This window comes from Alternaria incomplexa (assembly GCF_024043165.1).
Source record: "Alternaria incomplexa strain BMP 0042 chromosome Unknown scaffold_4, whole genome shotgun sequence".
Taxonomy (NCBI): Eukaryota; Fungi; Ascomycota; class Dothideomycetes; order Pleosporales; family Pleosporaceae; genus Alternaria; species Alternaria incomplexa.
Genome location: NW_026249853.1, coordinates 1,501,064 through 1,516,485, shown reverse-complemented (window position 1 = coordinate 1,516,485; position 15,422 = coordinate 1,501,064). Strand labels below are relative to the sequence as shown.

The 15,422-nt window shown below is 52.8% G+C and overlaps 6 protein-coding genes across 6 annotated transcripts; 3 read left to right on the top strand and 3 right to left on the bottom strand.

The window, feature by feature from the left end:
• Positions 1-2,630: 2,630 nt before the first annotated feature.
• On the bottom strand, positions 2,631-4,726 carry J4E90_003725 (uncharacterized protein; the record flags this gene model as incomplete). The annotated part of the gene is made up of 2 exons (XM_051433292.1): positions 2,631-4,535; positions 4,592-4,726. 2 exons carry the CDS (start codon positions 4,724-4,726, stop codon positions 2,631-2,633), a joined length of 2,040 nt encoding a protein of 679 aa, XP_051293190.1.
• Positions 4,727-5,848: 1,122 nt separating this feature from the next.
• Positions 5,849-6,349, bottom strand: J4E90_003724 (uncharacterized protein; the record flags this gene model as incomplete). The annotated part of the gene is made up of 1 exon (XM_051433291.1): positions 5,849-6,349. The coding sequence occupies one exon, from the start codon at positions 6,347-6,349 to the stop codon at positions 5,849-5,851; it is 501 nt and encodes a 166-aa protein (XP_051293189.1).
• Positions 6,350-7,302: 953 nt separating this feature from the next.
• Positions 7,303-8,931, bottom strand: J4E90_003723 (uncharacterized protein; the record flags this gene model as incomplete). The annotated part of the gene is made up of 1 exon (XM_051433290.1): positions 7,303-8,931. One exon carries the CDS (start codon positions 8,929-8,931, stop codon positions 7,303-7,305), a length of 1,629 nt encoding a protein of 542 aa, XP_051293188.1.
• A 217-nt stretch (positions 8,932-9,148) lies between these two features.
• J4E90_003722 (uncharacterized protein) lies at positions 9,149-10,334 on the top strand (the record flags this gene model as incomplete). The annotated part of the gene is made up of 2 exons (XM_051433289.1): positions 9,149-9,709; positions 9,771-10,334. The coding sequence occupies 2 exons, from the start codon at positions 9,149-9,151 to the stop codon at positions 10,332-10,334; spliced, it is 1,125 nt and encodes a 374-aa protein (XP_051293187.1).
• A 781-nt stretch (positions 10,335-11,115) lies between these two features.
• Positions 11,116-13,177, top strand: J4E90_003721 (uncharacterized protein; the record flags this gene model as incomplete). Its single annotated transcript, XM_051433288.1, has 7 exons — positions 11,116-11,220; positions 11,267-11,450; positions 11,506-11,713; positions 11,767-12,216; positions 12,265-12,761; positions 12,824-12,849; positions 12,914-13,177. 7 exons carry the CDS (start codon positions 11,116-11,118, stop codon positions 13,175-13,177), a joined length of 1,734 nt encoding a protein of 577 aa, XP_051293186.1.
• A 557-nt stretch (positions 13,178-13,734) lies between these two features.
• On the top strand, positions 13,735-15,162 carry J4E90_003720 (uncharacterized protein; the record flags this gene model as incomplete). The annotated part of the gene is made up of 2 exons (XM_051433287.1): positions 13,735-14,179; positions 14,228-15,162. The coding sequence occupies 2 exons, from the start codon at positions 13,735-13,737 to the stop codon at positions 15,160-15,162; spliced, it is 1,380 nt and encodes a 459-aa protein (XP_051293185.1).
• Positions 15,163-15,422: the final 260 nt, after the last annotated feature.

The window sequence follows — 15,422 nt, the reverse complement described above, 5'->3', positions numbered from 1 at the left end:
ATGTCAAGATATGCTCACGCCGAAGAAGACGAAGAAGACGGATGTCGAACGAGGTGGCCAAGCTTGAGTACCTAGGCATCTTCGCGGTCTTATGTGTGTATGTGTTCATCGATCTCATGTCGGCGAAACTTTGAAACTCGTTTTTACGACAGCAGGGCCGCGAATTCGCATTCTGGTTGCGGTACGCGTTCGTGTTGGCAGATGTTAGTCGCGTGGAAAGCAGCGGGTCCCACCTGGGCACGGCAAGGGATAGCGCGAGATGTCTGACACGCTAGTTCTCCATGGGATTAGCGTGCGGCCGACACTACCGATTATCCCCGCCCGCATCTTCTCCGCTCTCAAGCCCCATCGCGTAGGATTCAAAGGTCGCGCCTTTGACTCAGACAGGATTCATAAAGACCTCGGGATGTTGCGGCCGCATCTGCCCTCTTACGCCCGACCGCCTCTCCCACCCTCCCACCCCATTCAAGGGAAAAACCGAACACCCAAGAGCCTACATCAAGATAAAAGCTTGCGAAGTTGGTGGCCTAACAGCGACGTAGGCTCCTGGGGTTTCAGGTTTTCCCTCGTATGAGGTGCTCCCATAAACCACCATGACACATGCTCGGGATGTGCAGACATGCACCCGCTGCCGTTCAGCCAAGCGTCAATGCGACAAACTCCGACCCGCGTGCTCGCGCTGCAACAAGGCGAAGGCCAATTGCATCTACGAAGCACAGGCTCCAGAAACGCCACCACTTGGGGCTATTGATCGCTCGGAAGAAGCTTTCGATAGCACATCTGCATCTTCTTCACCTCATTCGCGCGTAAAGAGACGCGCTCGAGCTTGCTTTTCCTGCACGAGATGTCACCGGCTCAAGATCAAGTGTGACAGAAGATCTCCTTGTAGCAGATGCGCACGTTCCGGGTATGAGACAACATGTCTCTATACGCACAGAGTCAAGATAGCCGAGAAGACGGTTGTACCGTCTTCTGTCTTTGCGCTTGAGGACCCCGAGTTTGTCGTAGCTACCTGGTTTCTGAGAAGACGAAGCTCTAGCCATTTCAGAGCTCTCCTAGATAGGGTGAGCCATTTTCATGCCTGCTTCGCACAATTTCCTGATCTCTGATCATCCATAGCTAGAAACACTGCCTGGTCTTGAGGCGCCCCCGTTTACTATGGCTATGCGGGAACACATTGCGGGAAACTGCTCGAGTGACTTCGCTCTAGCCGGCAACTTCCCCTTCGGAAGTCAGCAGTCTCAAGCTTACGCTTCGCTTGATAAAAGACAAGATCTTTTTCAAAACTCCACTGCTCCTGCAGTGCTGTACGCCGATGCATACTTCAGGGTATATAACCCTTGTCTACCGGTCCTTGACCGGTCCACATTCATGTCAAAAATGGAAAGTTTTCACCATACGCAGACAACAGAGGATTCCAGCTGGCTCGCCCAGTACTTCGTAGTACTCGGCCTTGGCGCCTATGCCACCACCCGCAATGATTCAGCTTCATCGGAATACTTTTACGCCAGCGAAGCTTGCTTAGCGCAGACGGCATACATGTATCGACCAACCACCGCAAACATCAGTACGCTGTGTCTCATGGTGCTTGCAAAGTCGGTGGCTTATGCAACCTGCTGGGCTCTAGACACCAGCTGGAATGTTATGGGCCTTGTCGTTCGCTTGTCCATGATGATGGTGTTACACAAGAAATGGATGGCTGGATTCGATGAACCAGCAATTGCTCACGAGAGAGAGGCTCGGCGGAAGTTATGGGTGGTAGTGGTGTACATGGACATACAACTGTCGTTGATCACCGGTCAGCAATCAGTACTCCCGCAGGACGACTTTCCAGTCGAGACTGAACATTGCGCACCAGCGACCTTGGAAGACTGCTTCGAAACCGTCTTGCCCCGTTCGCTTTCGATCATACGTCACGTTCTTTCCCGGATCAGCTCGGCGCACGACCAGATCACCTACGACGAAGCGGCGCAATATGACCTTGAGATACGCCAGCTGATGCGCCAAACGTCAGAATTGCCTGGTAACGAAAATCTACGATTAGCGCTCGATCTTTTCCTTCGTCGTGCGCTATCAGTTCTTCACGGACAGTATGCGATAGCCTATGATGCTCAGTGTCTATACCCGGTCTCATATTTGTCCTTTCTTGAGTGCAACCTTGCGACGATGGGGCACCATCAACTTTTCTTGTCGCTCCCGGGGCAAGGTACAGATCTGGCATTAGTTGCACAACCATACATGTTGGACTTCTTTGCAGCTGCACTGTCAACTTGTGTACAGCTCCTCGCCCCGGTTCCGCCCCCTGACTGCGCAAGGGTACTCAGCACTTTGCGGAGTTGTGTTGAGCTCATCGGAAAGGAAGAGAGCAGGTCGCTGTGCTTTCGCACTGGATATCACCTTCTCAGTGCCGTGTTCGACCTGACAGACAGGACATATTCGACCAGCCAATGAGCAGCCACCTCAGTAGCATAAGATCAAGCGTTAGAAAAAGCCCGTGGACAAGACATATCAATCTACGAGTTTTATGCTCATAGAATTTCACCTCGTGTTCAAGTTGTCGAAATGATGTCGTGATATAAATTACTTGATTCATACACTATCTACGTAACTACGAGTTCGAAAGTAGTTTCCTACAACCGTCTTCGGTAGTGGCCAGTGCTGTTTCCACCAGTGATCTCGGTGTCCAACACAGCAACACTAAGTTCGGGCAGGTTGAAGCGGAACACACCATCGCTTCCGGCGGTGAGCATCATGTTGTTGGTCTTAACAATGTTGATGCCAGTGAAGGGATCGTTGTACATGTATGGGTCGCCAACGGAGTTGGTAAGGTAAGTGAGGTTCGCCATAGTACCCGGAGCAACGCCCTGGAATTGGACGCTTACAGGCACGTCAGCGTGGTCGGTGGTGTTGTAGACAGCACCCTTCCAGACCATGGCGCCGTTGCGGTTCTCGTCGTAACCGGCACCCCAGTAGAGGGGTCCGTACGAGGTGTTGGAGTGTGTGGGAAGAGTGTGGGAGATTGGGTGGTGGGCGAAAAGACTCCAGCAGTACCAGGTAACGGCCTTGGTGGTGCGCTTCGGGTCGGCATCGAACTGGATGAGAGTGATGGGCCACTGGAAGCGGTTGTTGTTCTTCAAGACGGGGGCGTAGAAGGTACCGGGAATGCGGTCGGAGTTGCGCTCGTATCCGATCAGAGAGACGGCTTCACCGACGGCACCCTGCCACCATGGGTAGGGGTACAAGTCACCCTCCCAGCGGATACCGCCGTTGACGTGGGTAGCGGCAACCTCACCGACAATGTGGCCGGCGTCGTTGTCGAATCGGTTAAACTCGTAAACAAGCTCATCAGGCTCGCGGTACGGGTGGTAGTCACCAAGCGCGTCGAGAGGCAGAATCTGGCCGTTGTCCTCGTTGGGTCCGTGGATCGGAGGGTCTCCGGCAGGGTCGCTAGATGCGGCTGAAGCAATGACCTGGATGTGAGGGTAGGCATTGCTGATGGCGTTGTAGAACATGGGGAAACGGTATGCGCGGTAAGACTCCCAGCCACCAGGGAAGCCAGCGAGCCAGTCCTCATTACCGACCTCGACGTAGTTGAGCTCGAAGGGCTCAGGGTGTCCAAGCTCAGCACGGCGCGCACCCCAAGTAGAGTTGGTAGGACCGCAAACGAACTCAATCTCGTCCAAAGCGTCCTTTACGAAAGGTGCGAGGTCTCCTTGGGGTGTGACACCACCATCCAAGTCAAGACCAGCCCAAACACCCAAAACGATCTCGAGACCCATGTCCTCAGACCACTCAAGGTACTCCATGAGACCAAGACCGTGAGTCTGCTGGTATCCCCATACACCCTGGAAACCAGGGCGGTATCTCAGAGGACCAAGCGAATCCTTCCAGTCCCAGTAAGAATCGTTCCTGAGACCCTCAAGCATGTTACCGCCTGGGAATCGGAGGAGCTTAGGGTTCATGTCGGCGAGAGCCTCAGCAATGTCGACACGAAGACCATTCTTGCGGCCCTTGTAGGTTGGTGGGAAGAGGGAGATGAGGTTGAAGTCGAGTGCGCTGGCTGCGGCACCGTCAAAAGTGACGGAGAAAGTGTTGTTGGAGTTGGGTGCAGCCATCTCGGGAACGAGCTCGAAAGTGTGCTCAGTCCAGTCGTCTGCAACGGACTTGGATGGCACTTCAACGGATGCAAATACATCGCTGGTCAAGTTCGATTCCAGCGATGCAGTGAACACACCGCTGTACGCGCCCTTAACCCAGAAAGAGCCGGTGTAGGTCTGCGGGCGGACGTCCATACCCCAGTAACCCTCATTCTTGAAGCCAATCTTTCCGGTGGCATAGCTTCCATTTCCAGCTGAGACGCGCATGGATGCCGGCAACTGCTCAGACAGCGGCTCGTCTAGCATTTGAATGCTAAGTTGAGCGCCATTGACGCTGAAGTAATGGTCCGTGGAAACGCTGTAGTTCTGGCTGTACTGGAAAGCACGGTTCTGGATCAACTCAGCGTAGATGCCACCATCACCGGAGTTGTTGATATCCTGAGAAAATGTCAGTACATGGCATTCTGGCATGGATGATGATGACGATAGCTTACCTCGTGAAGGAAGCCATAGCCGTAAGAGTGACCAAACGCGCCGGTTTGATTGCCTCCAGAGTTCTGGACAATAATGTCGGCAGCAAGCGCAGACGTGGCGCAGGCCGCAGCTGCAATCCCTTTGAGAAACACCATCTTTGCGATCAAAAGACGATGAATTGCTGATCTCCCAAAAAAAACGTCCACTCTGGCTGACCTTATACCTTCACCCATATCCCGGTTCACTAACCGTTCCCCAACATCGCGGGTCTCCAGCCATGCCAGGCCTTGGCCACGGGAAGAATCAAGAGCAGTGTGCATACATGGGCCGGTACAATCGTCATGATATTTCCCGGATCGATGGCGTGTAGGCGAAAGAGCTTGTGTAGCGCCACCCGTCATTGGAGGATTCAGGCGTAGACGAGCGGAAGAATTGGATGAAGTCGAGGGTTAGTTCCTGACGATCCATGCATCCATGCCGGCGGATGCAGCGACCCCTCTCGAGTGACGTTATGCGATGTCCGACATCTTGGCTGATGGAAATGGCGGCGCATGTCCAATACTTCTATCCACGGTGCGCGCATGGCATTGCAGATGCTCGGTCGCGGCGTCCGCAAGAGCAATTGCATCGTCTTCAACTGCTGTCCAGCTGCTTGTGGAGCTGAATTGGTGCCATAAGGCGTCTCCACTTGCCGAGGCTAGGGAAAGAACCTGGGGCAGGCTGGGGTCTCCGCTCAATCGCAGCTCGGTGCTTTCGCCGTCAAATGTCGTGTCGGCCTCATGCGCGGCTAAATTGCTACTTTGGCGCTAGCGTGTCCCAGCCTCCGAGCGGTACGAGATGAGACGGTTTGGCGCCCAGGGATCCTGTTCTTGTCTGAACACTAAAGATGCCCACGACAGTAAAGCGCGGGAACTTCCAATGTGAAGTGATGGAGTAGTCCGAGGTGGGTATGTCAGCGCTTCGATCTTTCGGGTGAGCGTTCTCCGCTGTGAAAGATTCTGCTCTGTGGGGTAGTGCACCGACACTTGCTCGCGCAACAGCACTATCTGCTCGATCAGTCTGATTAGTAACAAAAGAAAAAGACGCAGGAAATGAAGAGTTGTGGTAAGCATGCTGAAGTTTCTAAACACACAGTAAATACCTGATCCCAATATCGCGCTCTCTAGAAAGTCGAAATCGTGATGTCGCAAGCCAGTGCTGCATCGTCCCATTACCCGTTCAAAATAACATCCGTTTAGCCTTATTGCGCACCGATGCCCTTCGCCCTCTGTACATTGTCATCGAAAAGGGTCAGCCTCTTGCGCGCTATCCCTCTTGACATTGACCTGATTCTCCTTCTCAACCCAAGCCGCCGTGCCGCTGACGCTCACCACCACACAGCTCATGATTTCGCTTTCCCGAATCTCCAATCCAACAATGGCATTCGCACCCTTGCTTATCGCCTCTTTCACAAGCCTGTCGATGGCTTGATCGCGCGCTTGGTATACGATGCTCGTCACACTCTTTGCCTCTCCCCAGCTGCTGTTGAAACTGCTTGCGATGTTCTTGATGAAAGACTTCGGGTCTTTGCGCGTCGCGCTTGTAGTTCCGTGGACGGCACCGAGGACGCGAATGACGCGATGGCCGGGCAGATCGAACGTTGTTGATGTTAAGATGGCGGGTGTGCGGCTTTGAGGTGCTTCGGTGTCGATCGCAAGAGGCGTTGACGATGGCTGCTGAGGCATGGTGCCTTTTGAGTGGGGATGCCAACTGGGCATGCGGTTGGGAGGGACCATCATGGTGGAGCGACGGTTGGTCAACATGTTGTTGATCGATGTGGTAAGGTAATAGAAGAAGTCGAAGTTGCTTTCTTGGTATATGATACGACTCAAGATGTATGTGTCAACTAGGAGCTGGTGTATTTGTGTTTGTATAGTACGTGATGTTCGAAGTGCGCAGCGGAGAACAGGGCGCGACCATCGATCAATATATCCGAAGAGCACCTCAAATGACGTCCATCGGGTTGCGAAACACCTGAGGATCATGCCTCCCCATGGGCTGTCATCCAGGCATAGTTCCTAGACGTCTAAGCCACCATGACAGCTGCTAAACAACTGCTAAGACGGGCTGGAATGCCGTCCAGCAAAATTTCTGCAGGTGGCGGAGATTAAACCGTCTTTCGCGACCGAATTCTGGCTATAGAAACGCGGAGTGGGATTCCGCACTTAAGTTCGCGATGAGGTTCGGGCAGGTCGAGTCGAGGTATGAAACATGCAAGGTTGCGGGGCTACACCTCTGGTTTCAGATGCACCGCTGATACATGGATGATGCGTGAACACCGATCTTGACAATGCCAGAACTTCTTCGTATCTCGGTGCGCAATGCCGTTATATGCGCATTTGTGTGATCCTTATCGCCACATGCGGTGCATGGATAAGGCTTCCGCGAGGCTTTTTCTTTGAAGCCTTCTTGGTCATTACCGAGGCTTACCAGAGGGTGTGGTTGCTCATCGAGCGATGGAATCTACTGATATGCTGAACCTTGGCCAAGTCTTTCGTTGTCTCGTTGGTGTTGGGTAGAGTGCAGTTGGTAGTGTTGTTTGGTGTATGTGATGCAATCGCCTAATACCACGTGCAGGTGGGTCACGATGACGTCCCGATGCGGCTGACACAGCAGGCACCATCGGCCGTTTCGCGTCTTCATTTCTCGAGGCTACATCTACAGAAAGCTTTCTACCTCTGCAGATCAATACTTAAGCTTTGTACACCTGCTTTCCCTCATACCATGTTTCCAAGACCTTGGCTTTGAGCAACTCTTCCCCCTTCCACTCCATGTCTACCACGCAGAAGTCTGCCATCTTGCCGACCTCCAAACTACCTACACGGTCGTCTGCAAATGAGGAATATGCCGCGCCCTGGGTAACAGCAGTCACTGCTTGTGTCAACTCAAGGCGGAAGTTCTCATTGACGGGCGCGTCTCCAGCATCCGGCTGTCTCGCCGACTTTCGCGTGGTAGCGACGTACAAATTCGGCAGCGGTGCGTAGGGTGCGGTAGGTGTGTCAGAGCCGATAGCCAGTGTCGCGCCGTGATCTGAGAAGTCAGAGTACGCAAAGGCTCGCTTCACGCGTTCTGGACCAAGAAGTTTCGGCCACGCACGGAGGATAGCAGGGTCTGAGTGAACTGGTTGGATACTTGCTGTTATGCCGAGCTGACCAAGTCGCTTCGCGTCTTCCGGTGCGGTAAGTTCGAGATGCTCGATACGGTGCCTCTGGTCTTGTTTTCCATATCTTTCCAGCACATTGACAGCATTGTGAACAGCCTGATCACCTATTGCGTGCAATGCGCATTGAAGTCCGCCTTCGATTGCCTTCTTGACGACAGGATCGAGCATCTCCGGTGTCCAGATCGGACCCTCAAAATGGCCGTTTGAGGTATAGGGTTCTGCCAGCGCTGCAGTACAAGCATCGATCACTCCGTCACAGATGACCTTGATGCCAACGACCCTTAAATCAGGGCTAGTGTTCTTGTTGAACTCCTGGCTCAGCTGGATAGCTCGCTCAACTTGTCGCAGGCGATGTTCTTCGCCATCGCCAGGCATAATGCACCAGTGCGCAGCCACCCGCATTGGTAGTCCTTCGGTAGATCGCAGGGAAAGTATAGCTTCCCATGCACTCTCATCCATCGCCATGTCGATGCATCCTGTGCAGCCAACAGCATGATACGCCTTGATTGCAGTCCTCAAGGCCGCCATCTTCTCATCGAGTGGTGTAACCTTTGCAAGCCACGGCCAAACGATAAGTAATACGCAAGCTTCGCTAAGAAGCCCCGACGCGTTGCCATCCGAATCTCTTTCAATCGTTCCACCAGCTGGAGTCTCCATTTCTTGAACCCCCATCTCTTTCAACGCCGCGCTATTGCACCAGCAAGAATGGATATCTTTGGAGTCTATGTAGATCGGTCTGGGATCTAGGTCGTCTAACATGCTCGCTTTGGCCTCCCCATTGGTCATTGAGTGCATCCAGCCTTTGCACATTATGCGCGGTTTATCAGGATTCGCTTTTGCGTACTTCAAGATGCGGGCACGAATCTCCTCTAGATCCTTCGCGTGGTCCAGGTCCACTTTGTGCAATGATTGTCCAAGCATGAGGAAATGCATGTGAGAATCGATAAATCCAGGAAGTACATGTTTACCGCCAAGATCGCTCACTCTCGCACCAGCATTGCAGAGTTCTTGGACTTCGGAGTCCTCGGGGCCTCCGATGAAGCTGATCTTGCCATCTTGAACGGCTAACGTAGTATGGAATGGTGCTTCGGATTGCGCTGTCGCGCTGTTGAAGAACCGACCGTTGGTGAAGAGAGTGGTGTTTTGAGATCGAGACATGACTGGATGTTTGAGGCGGGAGGATTTGTGTTGCGGAATGAGGGGTACAGTATCAGATGGGCATGCATCTCGAGTCTTAGATCCGATGCATCGCCGTAGCTGCCCCCACTTCTGAACGCCTTATCACCTCGCGCCCTACGCGCCTTGCCTTGATATTGACTCTCCCTCCCGATATCGCTTTGAGATTCGAGAAGAACTCGGATCGTTAAGCGCAGCCATGGCGACTACCACAGTGCAAGTGCCGGACCAGACGACATACGAGGAAGCCCGAAATGGCGCCGCCGCTTATTTGCAGTCGCGACTCTTGGCGCAAGATCGTGTTGCCGACGAGAACTTCGAGATTCCCATTATCGATCTGACCCCTTCATTCTCTGCTTCTCTTGAGGATCGGCAAGTGGTAGCTGCACAGATTCGTCGAGCCTGCACCACCTCCGGGTTCTTCTACATCAGCAATCATCGCATACCAGGATCAGCCTGTGATGGCATCTTGCATCAGGCTGATCGCTTCATGCACGAACTGCCGCTGAGCAAGAAAGAGACTTTGCATCTGAAGAACAACAAATTCGGCTTGGGTTGGGAGCCGAGCGAGTATACATCCATCGCTGGTGACAAGGAGGAAAAGGAAGTCTTCAATTTCGCATACGAAGAGCGCCTGGACTTGTCTGGTGGCGATGGCAAATACAAGAATCTTGACGGGTCAACAGAGAAGAGCAACATGTGGCCTGATGAACAAGACCTGCCGGGCTTTTATGAAAACGTCCGTACATACTATGGTGCTGTGAGTCAAATCTACCAGAGGTGCTTCTTACGTAGTAGGTAGACATGCTCACCGTTACTAGGTCCTTGATCTCGCCCGTCACTTGTTTCGCCTCTTTGCGCTCTCACTCGATCTCCCCGAAGATTACTTCGACTCCATGACGACGCACCCTGGGGGTATTGCACGACTTCTGTACTACCCGCCCCCCAAAACCCCTCTCACTAACAACCTTACGCCGACTCAAGAAGCGCAGATCGGCCTAGGTGCGCACTCAGATTACGAGTGCTTCACATTGCTGCTCGCATCGACCGTGCCCGGCCTCGAGATCTTGGAACCTTCTGGCGAGTGGTATATTGCTCCGCACATCCCCGGTACCCTCATTGTGAATGTTGCCGACTTCCTCATGCGCTGGACGAATGGATTGTATAAGAGCACGGTGCATCGCGTCGTAAACCGAACGGCGGAGGCGAGGTACAGTGTACCATTCTTCTTTTCGGTGAACTATGACACGGCGATTGAGACGTTGCCGACATGCCTGAAAGAGGGCGAGGAGAGTCCCTACAAGCCAATCCGAGCGGGAGAATACATTCTGGAGAGGTTAAACGCGACGACAGCATATGGCGCAGGCTTCCAGCAGAAAGGCTAGTGGTAGTTGTATCGCGAACACGACATTCAGCCACGCGATTGTGAGCAGGAGTGTGGTATTGTAGGGAGGCAAAGGACGCGACGCGTCGCGGCATGCCAGCTAAATGACATAATCCACGCTACTGTCGCAAGTTCCAGGGGCTCCTGAGGTCGCTCTCTCAACACCTCCACGTGAACGTCTACATCAATACATTAATATTTCCAACAATGTAGCGACCTTGCCCACCTGATGATGCATAAAATGCCAAAATGCCCATCTTACATTAGCAGTATAGTTCAGTTCGAGGCAGAGCTCAAGTTGGGAATCTAGGTTCGTTCAAGTTCGTCCGGGAATCGTCCAAACTCGTCGCCCGATGCGAGCTGGCAATACTAAGCAGAGTGTTGCAACGTTCGTCTGAACGCGTCTTCGAAATCTTTCTGCAAGAAGCATCTTACTGTGCATTTGCAGTCTTGTAGGATAATGCGCGGAGATGCTTATTCAGGGTCTAGTTCGCGAGGCAGCCAACCCCCGAGGTCAATCTCGTGCGGAACCTTGCTCGATCTACCATATTAACACCTAGATGAACACGGATTACTACTATCAGGTTGGTAGTTCCGGTTTTTGTGTCTCTCGCGTTTTCGACGAATGAGATGCGTCACTTTCGTGCTGATGCGACCGAGCCATCTTGGTGCTCAGTGGCCGACGCGCACAACGGTAACGAGACAGATACAAAAACCACCAAAACAAGTTCCAGAGAGTGTCAAAACAGTTACCGACGTAAAGACGACTATAGCAATTCCCTATGCCAGCTGCGAAGCGTAGAAAGACCGGCGGTGCGGAGATGAAGGCGAAGAACAAGACCACCGAGCGAAAGCCGCTCCCAGTGACCGTTCTTTCCGGATTTCTGGTAAGTAACAGCTGAGGAATGTGAAGGTTGAGACTGACAACAGTAGGGCAGTGGGAAGACAACCTTGCTTCGGCACATTCTACAGTCGCCAGATCATGGTTTGCGCATCGCCGTCATTGTCAACGATATGGCATCAGTCAACGTCGACGCGAACCTCGTTAGTCGTGGCAACAATAAGAACAGTAATGGAGAGATACGTCTAAAAGAGAAGGTCGTGCAAATGGAGAATGGTGAGACAATGACTGTACGAACTTCATGCAAGACATACGCTAACCTCTCATCCAGGCTGCATTTGCTGCACATTGCGAAGCGACTTACTTGTTGAACTAGCACGCCTGGCTTGGTCCGAGAACGCATTTGACCATGTAATCATCGAGAGCTCCGGTATCAGTGAGCCGCAACAAGTGGCGGAGACCTTCACGACCGAGCTTACCGAGGCAATGATCGACGCCGAGGGACTGGAACCTGAGGAGAAGGAAGTCTTTACTAAAGTGTAAGTCAAACCCAAGGCAGTGGTACAATCCAGTAGCTTACGAGTGTTCACAGCGCGAAGATCGGTGGGCTGAAGAGCATTGCGACCGTCGATACGATGGTCACTGTGGTGGATGCGTTCCGGTTCTTTTCCGAGTTCGACACGGCCGAGTTCCTGCAAGACCGCTTCGGGCGCGACGAAGTTCCGGATGAGGACCAGCGAACCATATCCGATCTCTTCGCGGACCAAATCGAGTTTGCCAATGTTATCATCATCAACAAGATCGATAGAGCAGACAAGGCAACCCTGGGGCGCGTCCGAGCATACATCAAGTCACTAAACCCGAAGGCGAAGATCATTGAAGCCAGGTACTCCAAGGTGGACGTTCGCGAGATGCTCAATACGGGCGTGTTCAACTTCGGCGAGGCTGTCGCAAGCGTTGGATGGCTCCAGTCGTTGCATGAAATGACCGTCATGGACGTCTCGGGAAGAAAGCGTGTCGCACCCAAGCCGGAGACGCTTGAGTAAGTCACTCGATACCGGAAGCTTCGCTCATGCTGACCTGGATTTAGATATGGCATCGGCTCTTTCGTATATCGCGCTCGCAGACCATTCGACCCAATGAAGCTGTACCGGCTTATCCAGGGCAAGTTCATCTTGCTGCAAGACGAGGCAGAAGACGTCGCCGATGCCGAAGAGGATGAGGAAGAAGAAGATGAAGACGATGATGATGGCAACGACAACGCCATCGATGGTTCATCCGAATCTGGAAAGGCCAGCGCGTCCGAAGACGATTCCGACAAGGTCAGCGACGACGATGAAGAAATTCCCCAAATGGATGACAAGGAGATTCTGGCCAACAAGAAGGCTTGCCCTTACTTCGGCGGCCTACACCGAAGCAAGGGTCTCTTCTGGCTCGCCACGCGTCCTAATCAGATGGGCTCGTGGAGTACTGCAGGTGCAATGCTGACACTCGGCTCTGAGATGCCGTGGTTCTGCTGCGTGTCCGAAGAAGACTGGGGCGCCGACGAAGACACGCTGAAGGCTATCAGGAACGACTTCGAGGGTGGTAAGTATCCCATTCACGAAGTACTTATGAGACATCCACTGACTTCGCATGCCAATATCCAGAGTGGGGCGACCGTAGACAAGAAATGGTAAGGAATATCGCTGTACGAACTGCATGTGAGACAAATACTGACATTGTACACCAATCTTTAGGTATTCATCGGAGAGAAGCTTGACGTTGACGGGTTGACGAAGATGCTTGACGCTTGCCTTTTGACGAAAAAGGAGATGAAGAAGTGGGAGAAGGTCATGCATGACGATTCATTGGACGATGACGAGAAGGAAGAGACCCTGCAGGAAATGTGGGACGACGGCTACTGGGCCGAGTGGCCGCGGGCGCAGGATGAAGAGGAAAACGACCATGGTCACGATCACTCTCATGACCATGGCCATCATCATCACGGCCACAGGCATTGAGCGATGATATGGACGATGGTGGTGTCCAGTTGCGGAAAGAGCAAGAAGCGCTAGTCATGACGTCATCGCGCGACAGCCATCCGACCGATCGGAGGACAACATGAAGGGTCTCCTCTTAGCTTCTTTCCTACATGCAATTGCTACTCGAGCTTTTGTTCTATAATGAGACAATGTTATCTGCACCCTTTTAAATCCTGAGATCATTGGTCACGGTAATCAGGCCGTCAATCTGTGTGCCGATACCAGAGGCTGAACCGGTTGCTGGTCCCCGCAACGCCTAGCTCACGTTGCTGTTGCGCTGATGAGTCGGTCTACCCCAACGAATGTCCGCATTTCGGAAGAATTATATTGATCTCCTCGCTGTTCTTCAATCCCCCAATCGTTATGTCAACTGGGCAGTTTCCTACAGTGCTTTCCGGAAGCGGTCGCGGAGCCTCCCTCCGCTTCGAGAACGGCAGTCCTTCCTTTCAATCCTTCTTGGACAAGAAGCATATCTTATAAGGATGTTTTTTGTCGCCTGGTAATCTTCTTCAATACACCCTTCATCTATATTCAGCATGTCGCTGCGTTCATTGTTGATCGGATTGGCACTGGCCGGCTCAGGCTTTTCGCTGGTGTCGCAAGATGGGCAAACAGGCCGCCTACCAGCTATGGGATGGAGTACATGGAACGAGTACGAATGCGCCATCAACGAGACCGTCATCCTGGAAGTCGCTGAACTTCTCATCTCTCTTGGTTTGAAAGACCTCGGCTACAATTATGTGAACATAGATGATTGTTGGTCCGACAAATCTAACCAACGCGACAACGTCACAGGAAGGATCCGTCCTGACTATGCCAAGTTTCCGGGTGGCATCAAACATACGGCAGACGAGGTCCATAAGCTCGGGTTGAAAGTCGGCATCTACGGTGATGCTGGCGACACAACATGCGGTGGATACGCTGGCTCACTGGGACACGAGCAAATAGATGCAAAAACCTTCGCCGATTGGGGCATCGACTGTAAGCTGCATACTCTGTACACTCCTCATCATTGCTCACCCTTATTAGACTTGAAGTACGACAACTGCGCCGTTGCTGATGAATGGGACGACGAGTACCGATGGTGGCCAGAGAATTGGCTAGGAGGTCCTCCCGCTGAAGACCAGAGCGCTGGCGGAGATGGTGAAGCTCGGCCGATCCCAGCGCCCGCGGGCTACGATTGGACGACCTCGAAGAGCTTCACGCGTTACAAGACCATGAGTGATGCCCTCCTCGCAACAAATCGTACTATTGAATACTCGCAATGTGCCTGGGGCCATGCCCACATCGAGCAGTGGGGTAACGCGACTGGCCATAGCTGGCGCATGTGGGGAGACATCTACCCAGAGTGGTACGACAAACATCAGTATTCTTGGGGCATCATGCCAATCCTCAACCATGCATCCTTCTTTAACAACGATACCGACTTCTGGGGTCATGGCGACTGGGACATGCTTGAAGTTGGCAATGGAAACCTCACCCTACAAGAGAGTCGATCTCACTTCGCCCTCTGGGCTGCTCTGAAGTCGCCTCTAATCATCGGCACCCCTCTTCACGGCATCGAGCCGGAAATCTTGGAGATTCTGAGCAACAAGGAGCTCATCGACTTCAATCAAGACCCAGTCTTTGGTGCTGCAGCCAAACCTTACAAATGGGGTATCAACGCCGACTGGACTTGGAACCAATCGCATCCCGCCGAGTATTGGAGTGGGCGGTCTTCCAAAGGTGTACATGTATTTGCATTGAACACACTGAATGCGACCCAGACCAAGGCCATCGACTTCGCGGAGGTGCCTGAGTTGGATGCGGAGGCTGAATACACCGTGTTCGACTCATGGACTGGAAAAGAGCAGGGGAACTTCAAAGGACGGTACGAAGCAGTTGTTGAGTCGCATGACACCGCGGTTATCCGACTCATTGAGACGAGCGATGCTGGCTATGGCGCGTCGCACTATCAGTTGTAAGGACAACGCGATGGTTTACGCGAATCCGACGCGTCGTGGTTTTGACGTGTTTTCGCTAGGTGTAGCTACAATTCGTGTCGCAATCTTCCGTCTTTCTTTCGCGAAATGGAAGTATACACCGCCTCAAGAGGTACTTACATGTTGAGTCTTAAGGACGTGTAGGCTAAGAAATGCGACACAATTCTAGGCGCTTGATGTAGCTTCAGATACGCGTTACGTCACTTGCGACCAACTCGCGCTTCCCAAGCAACTGAGAAGCG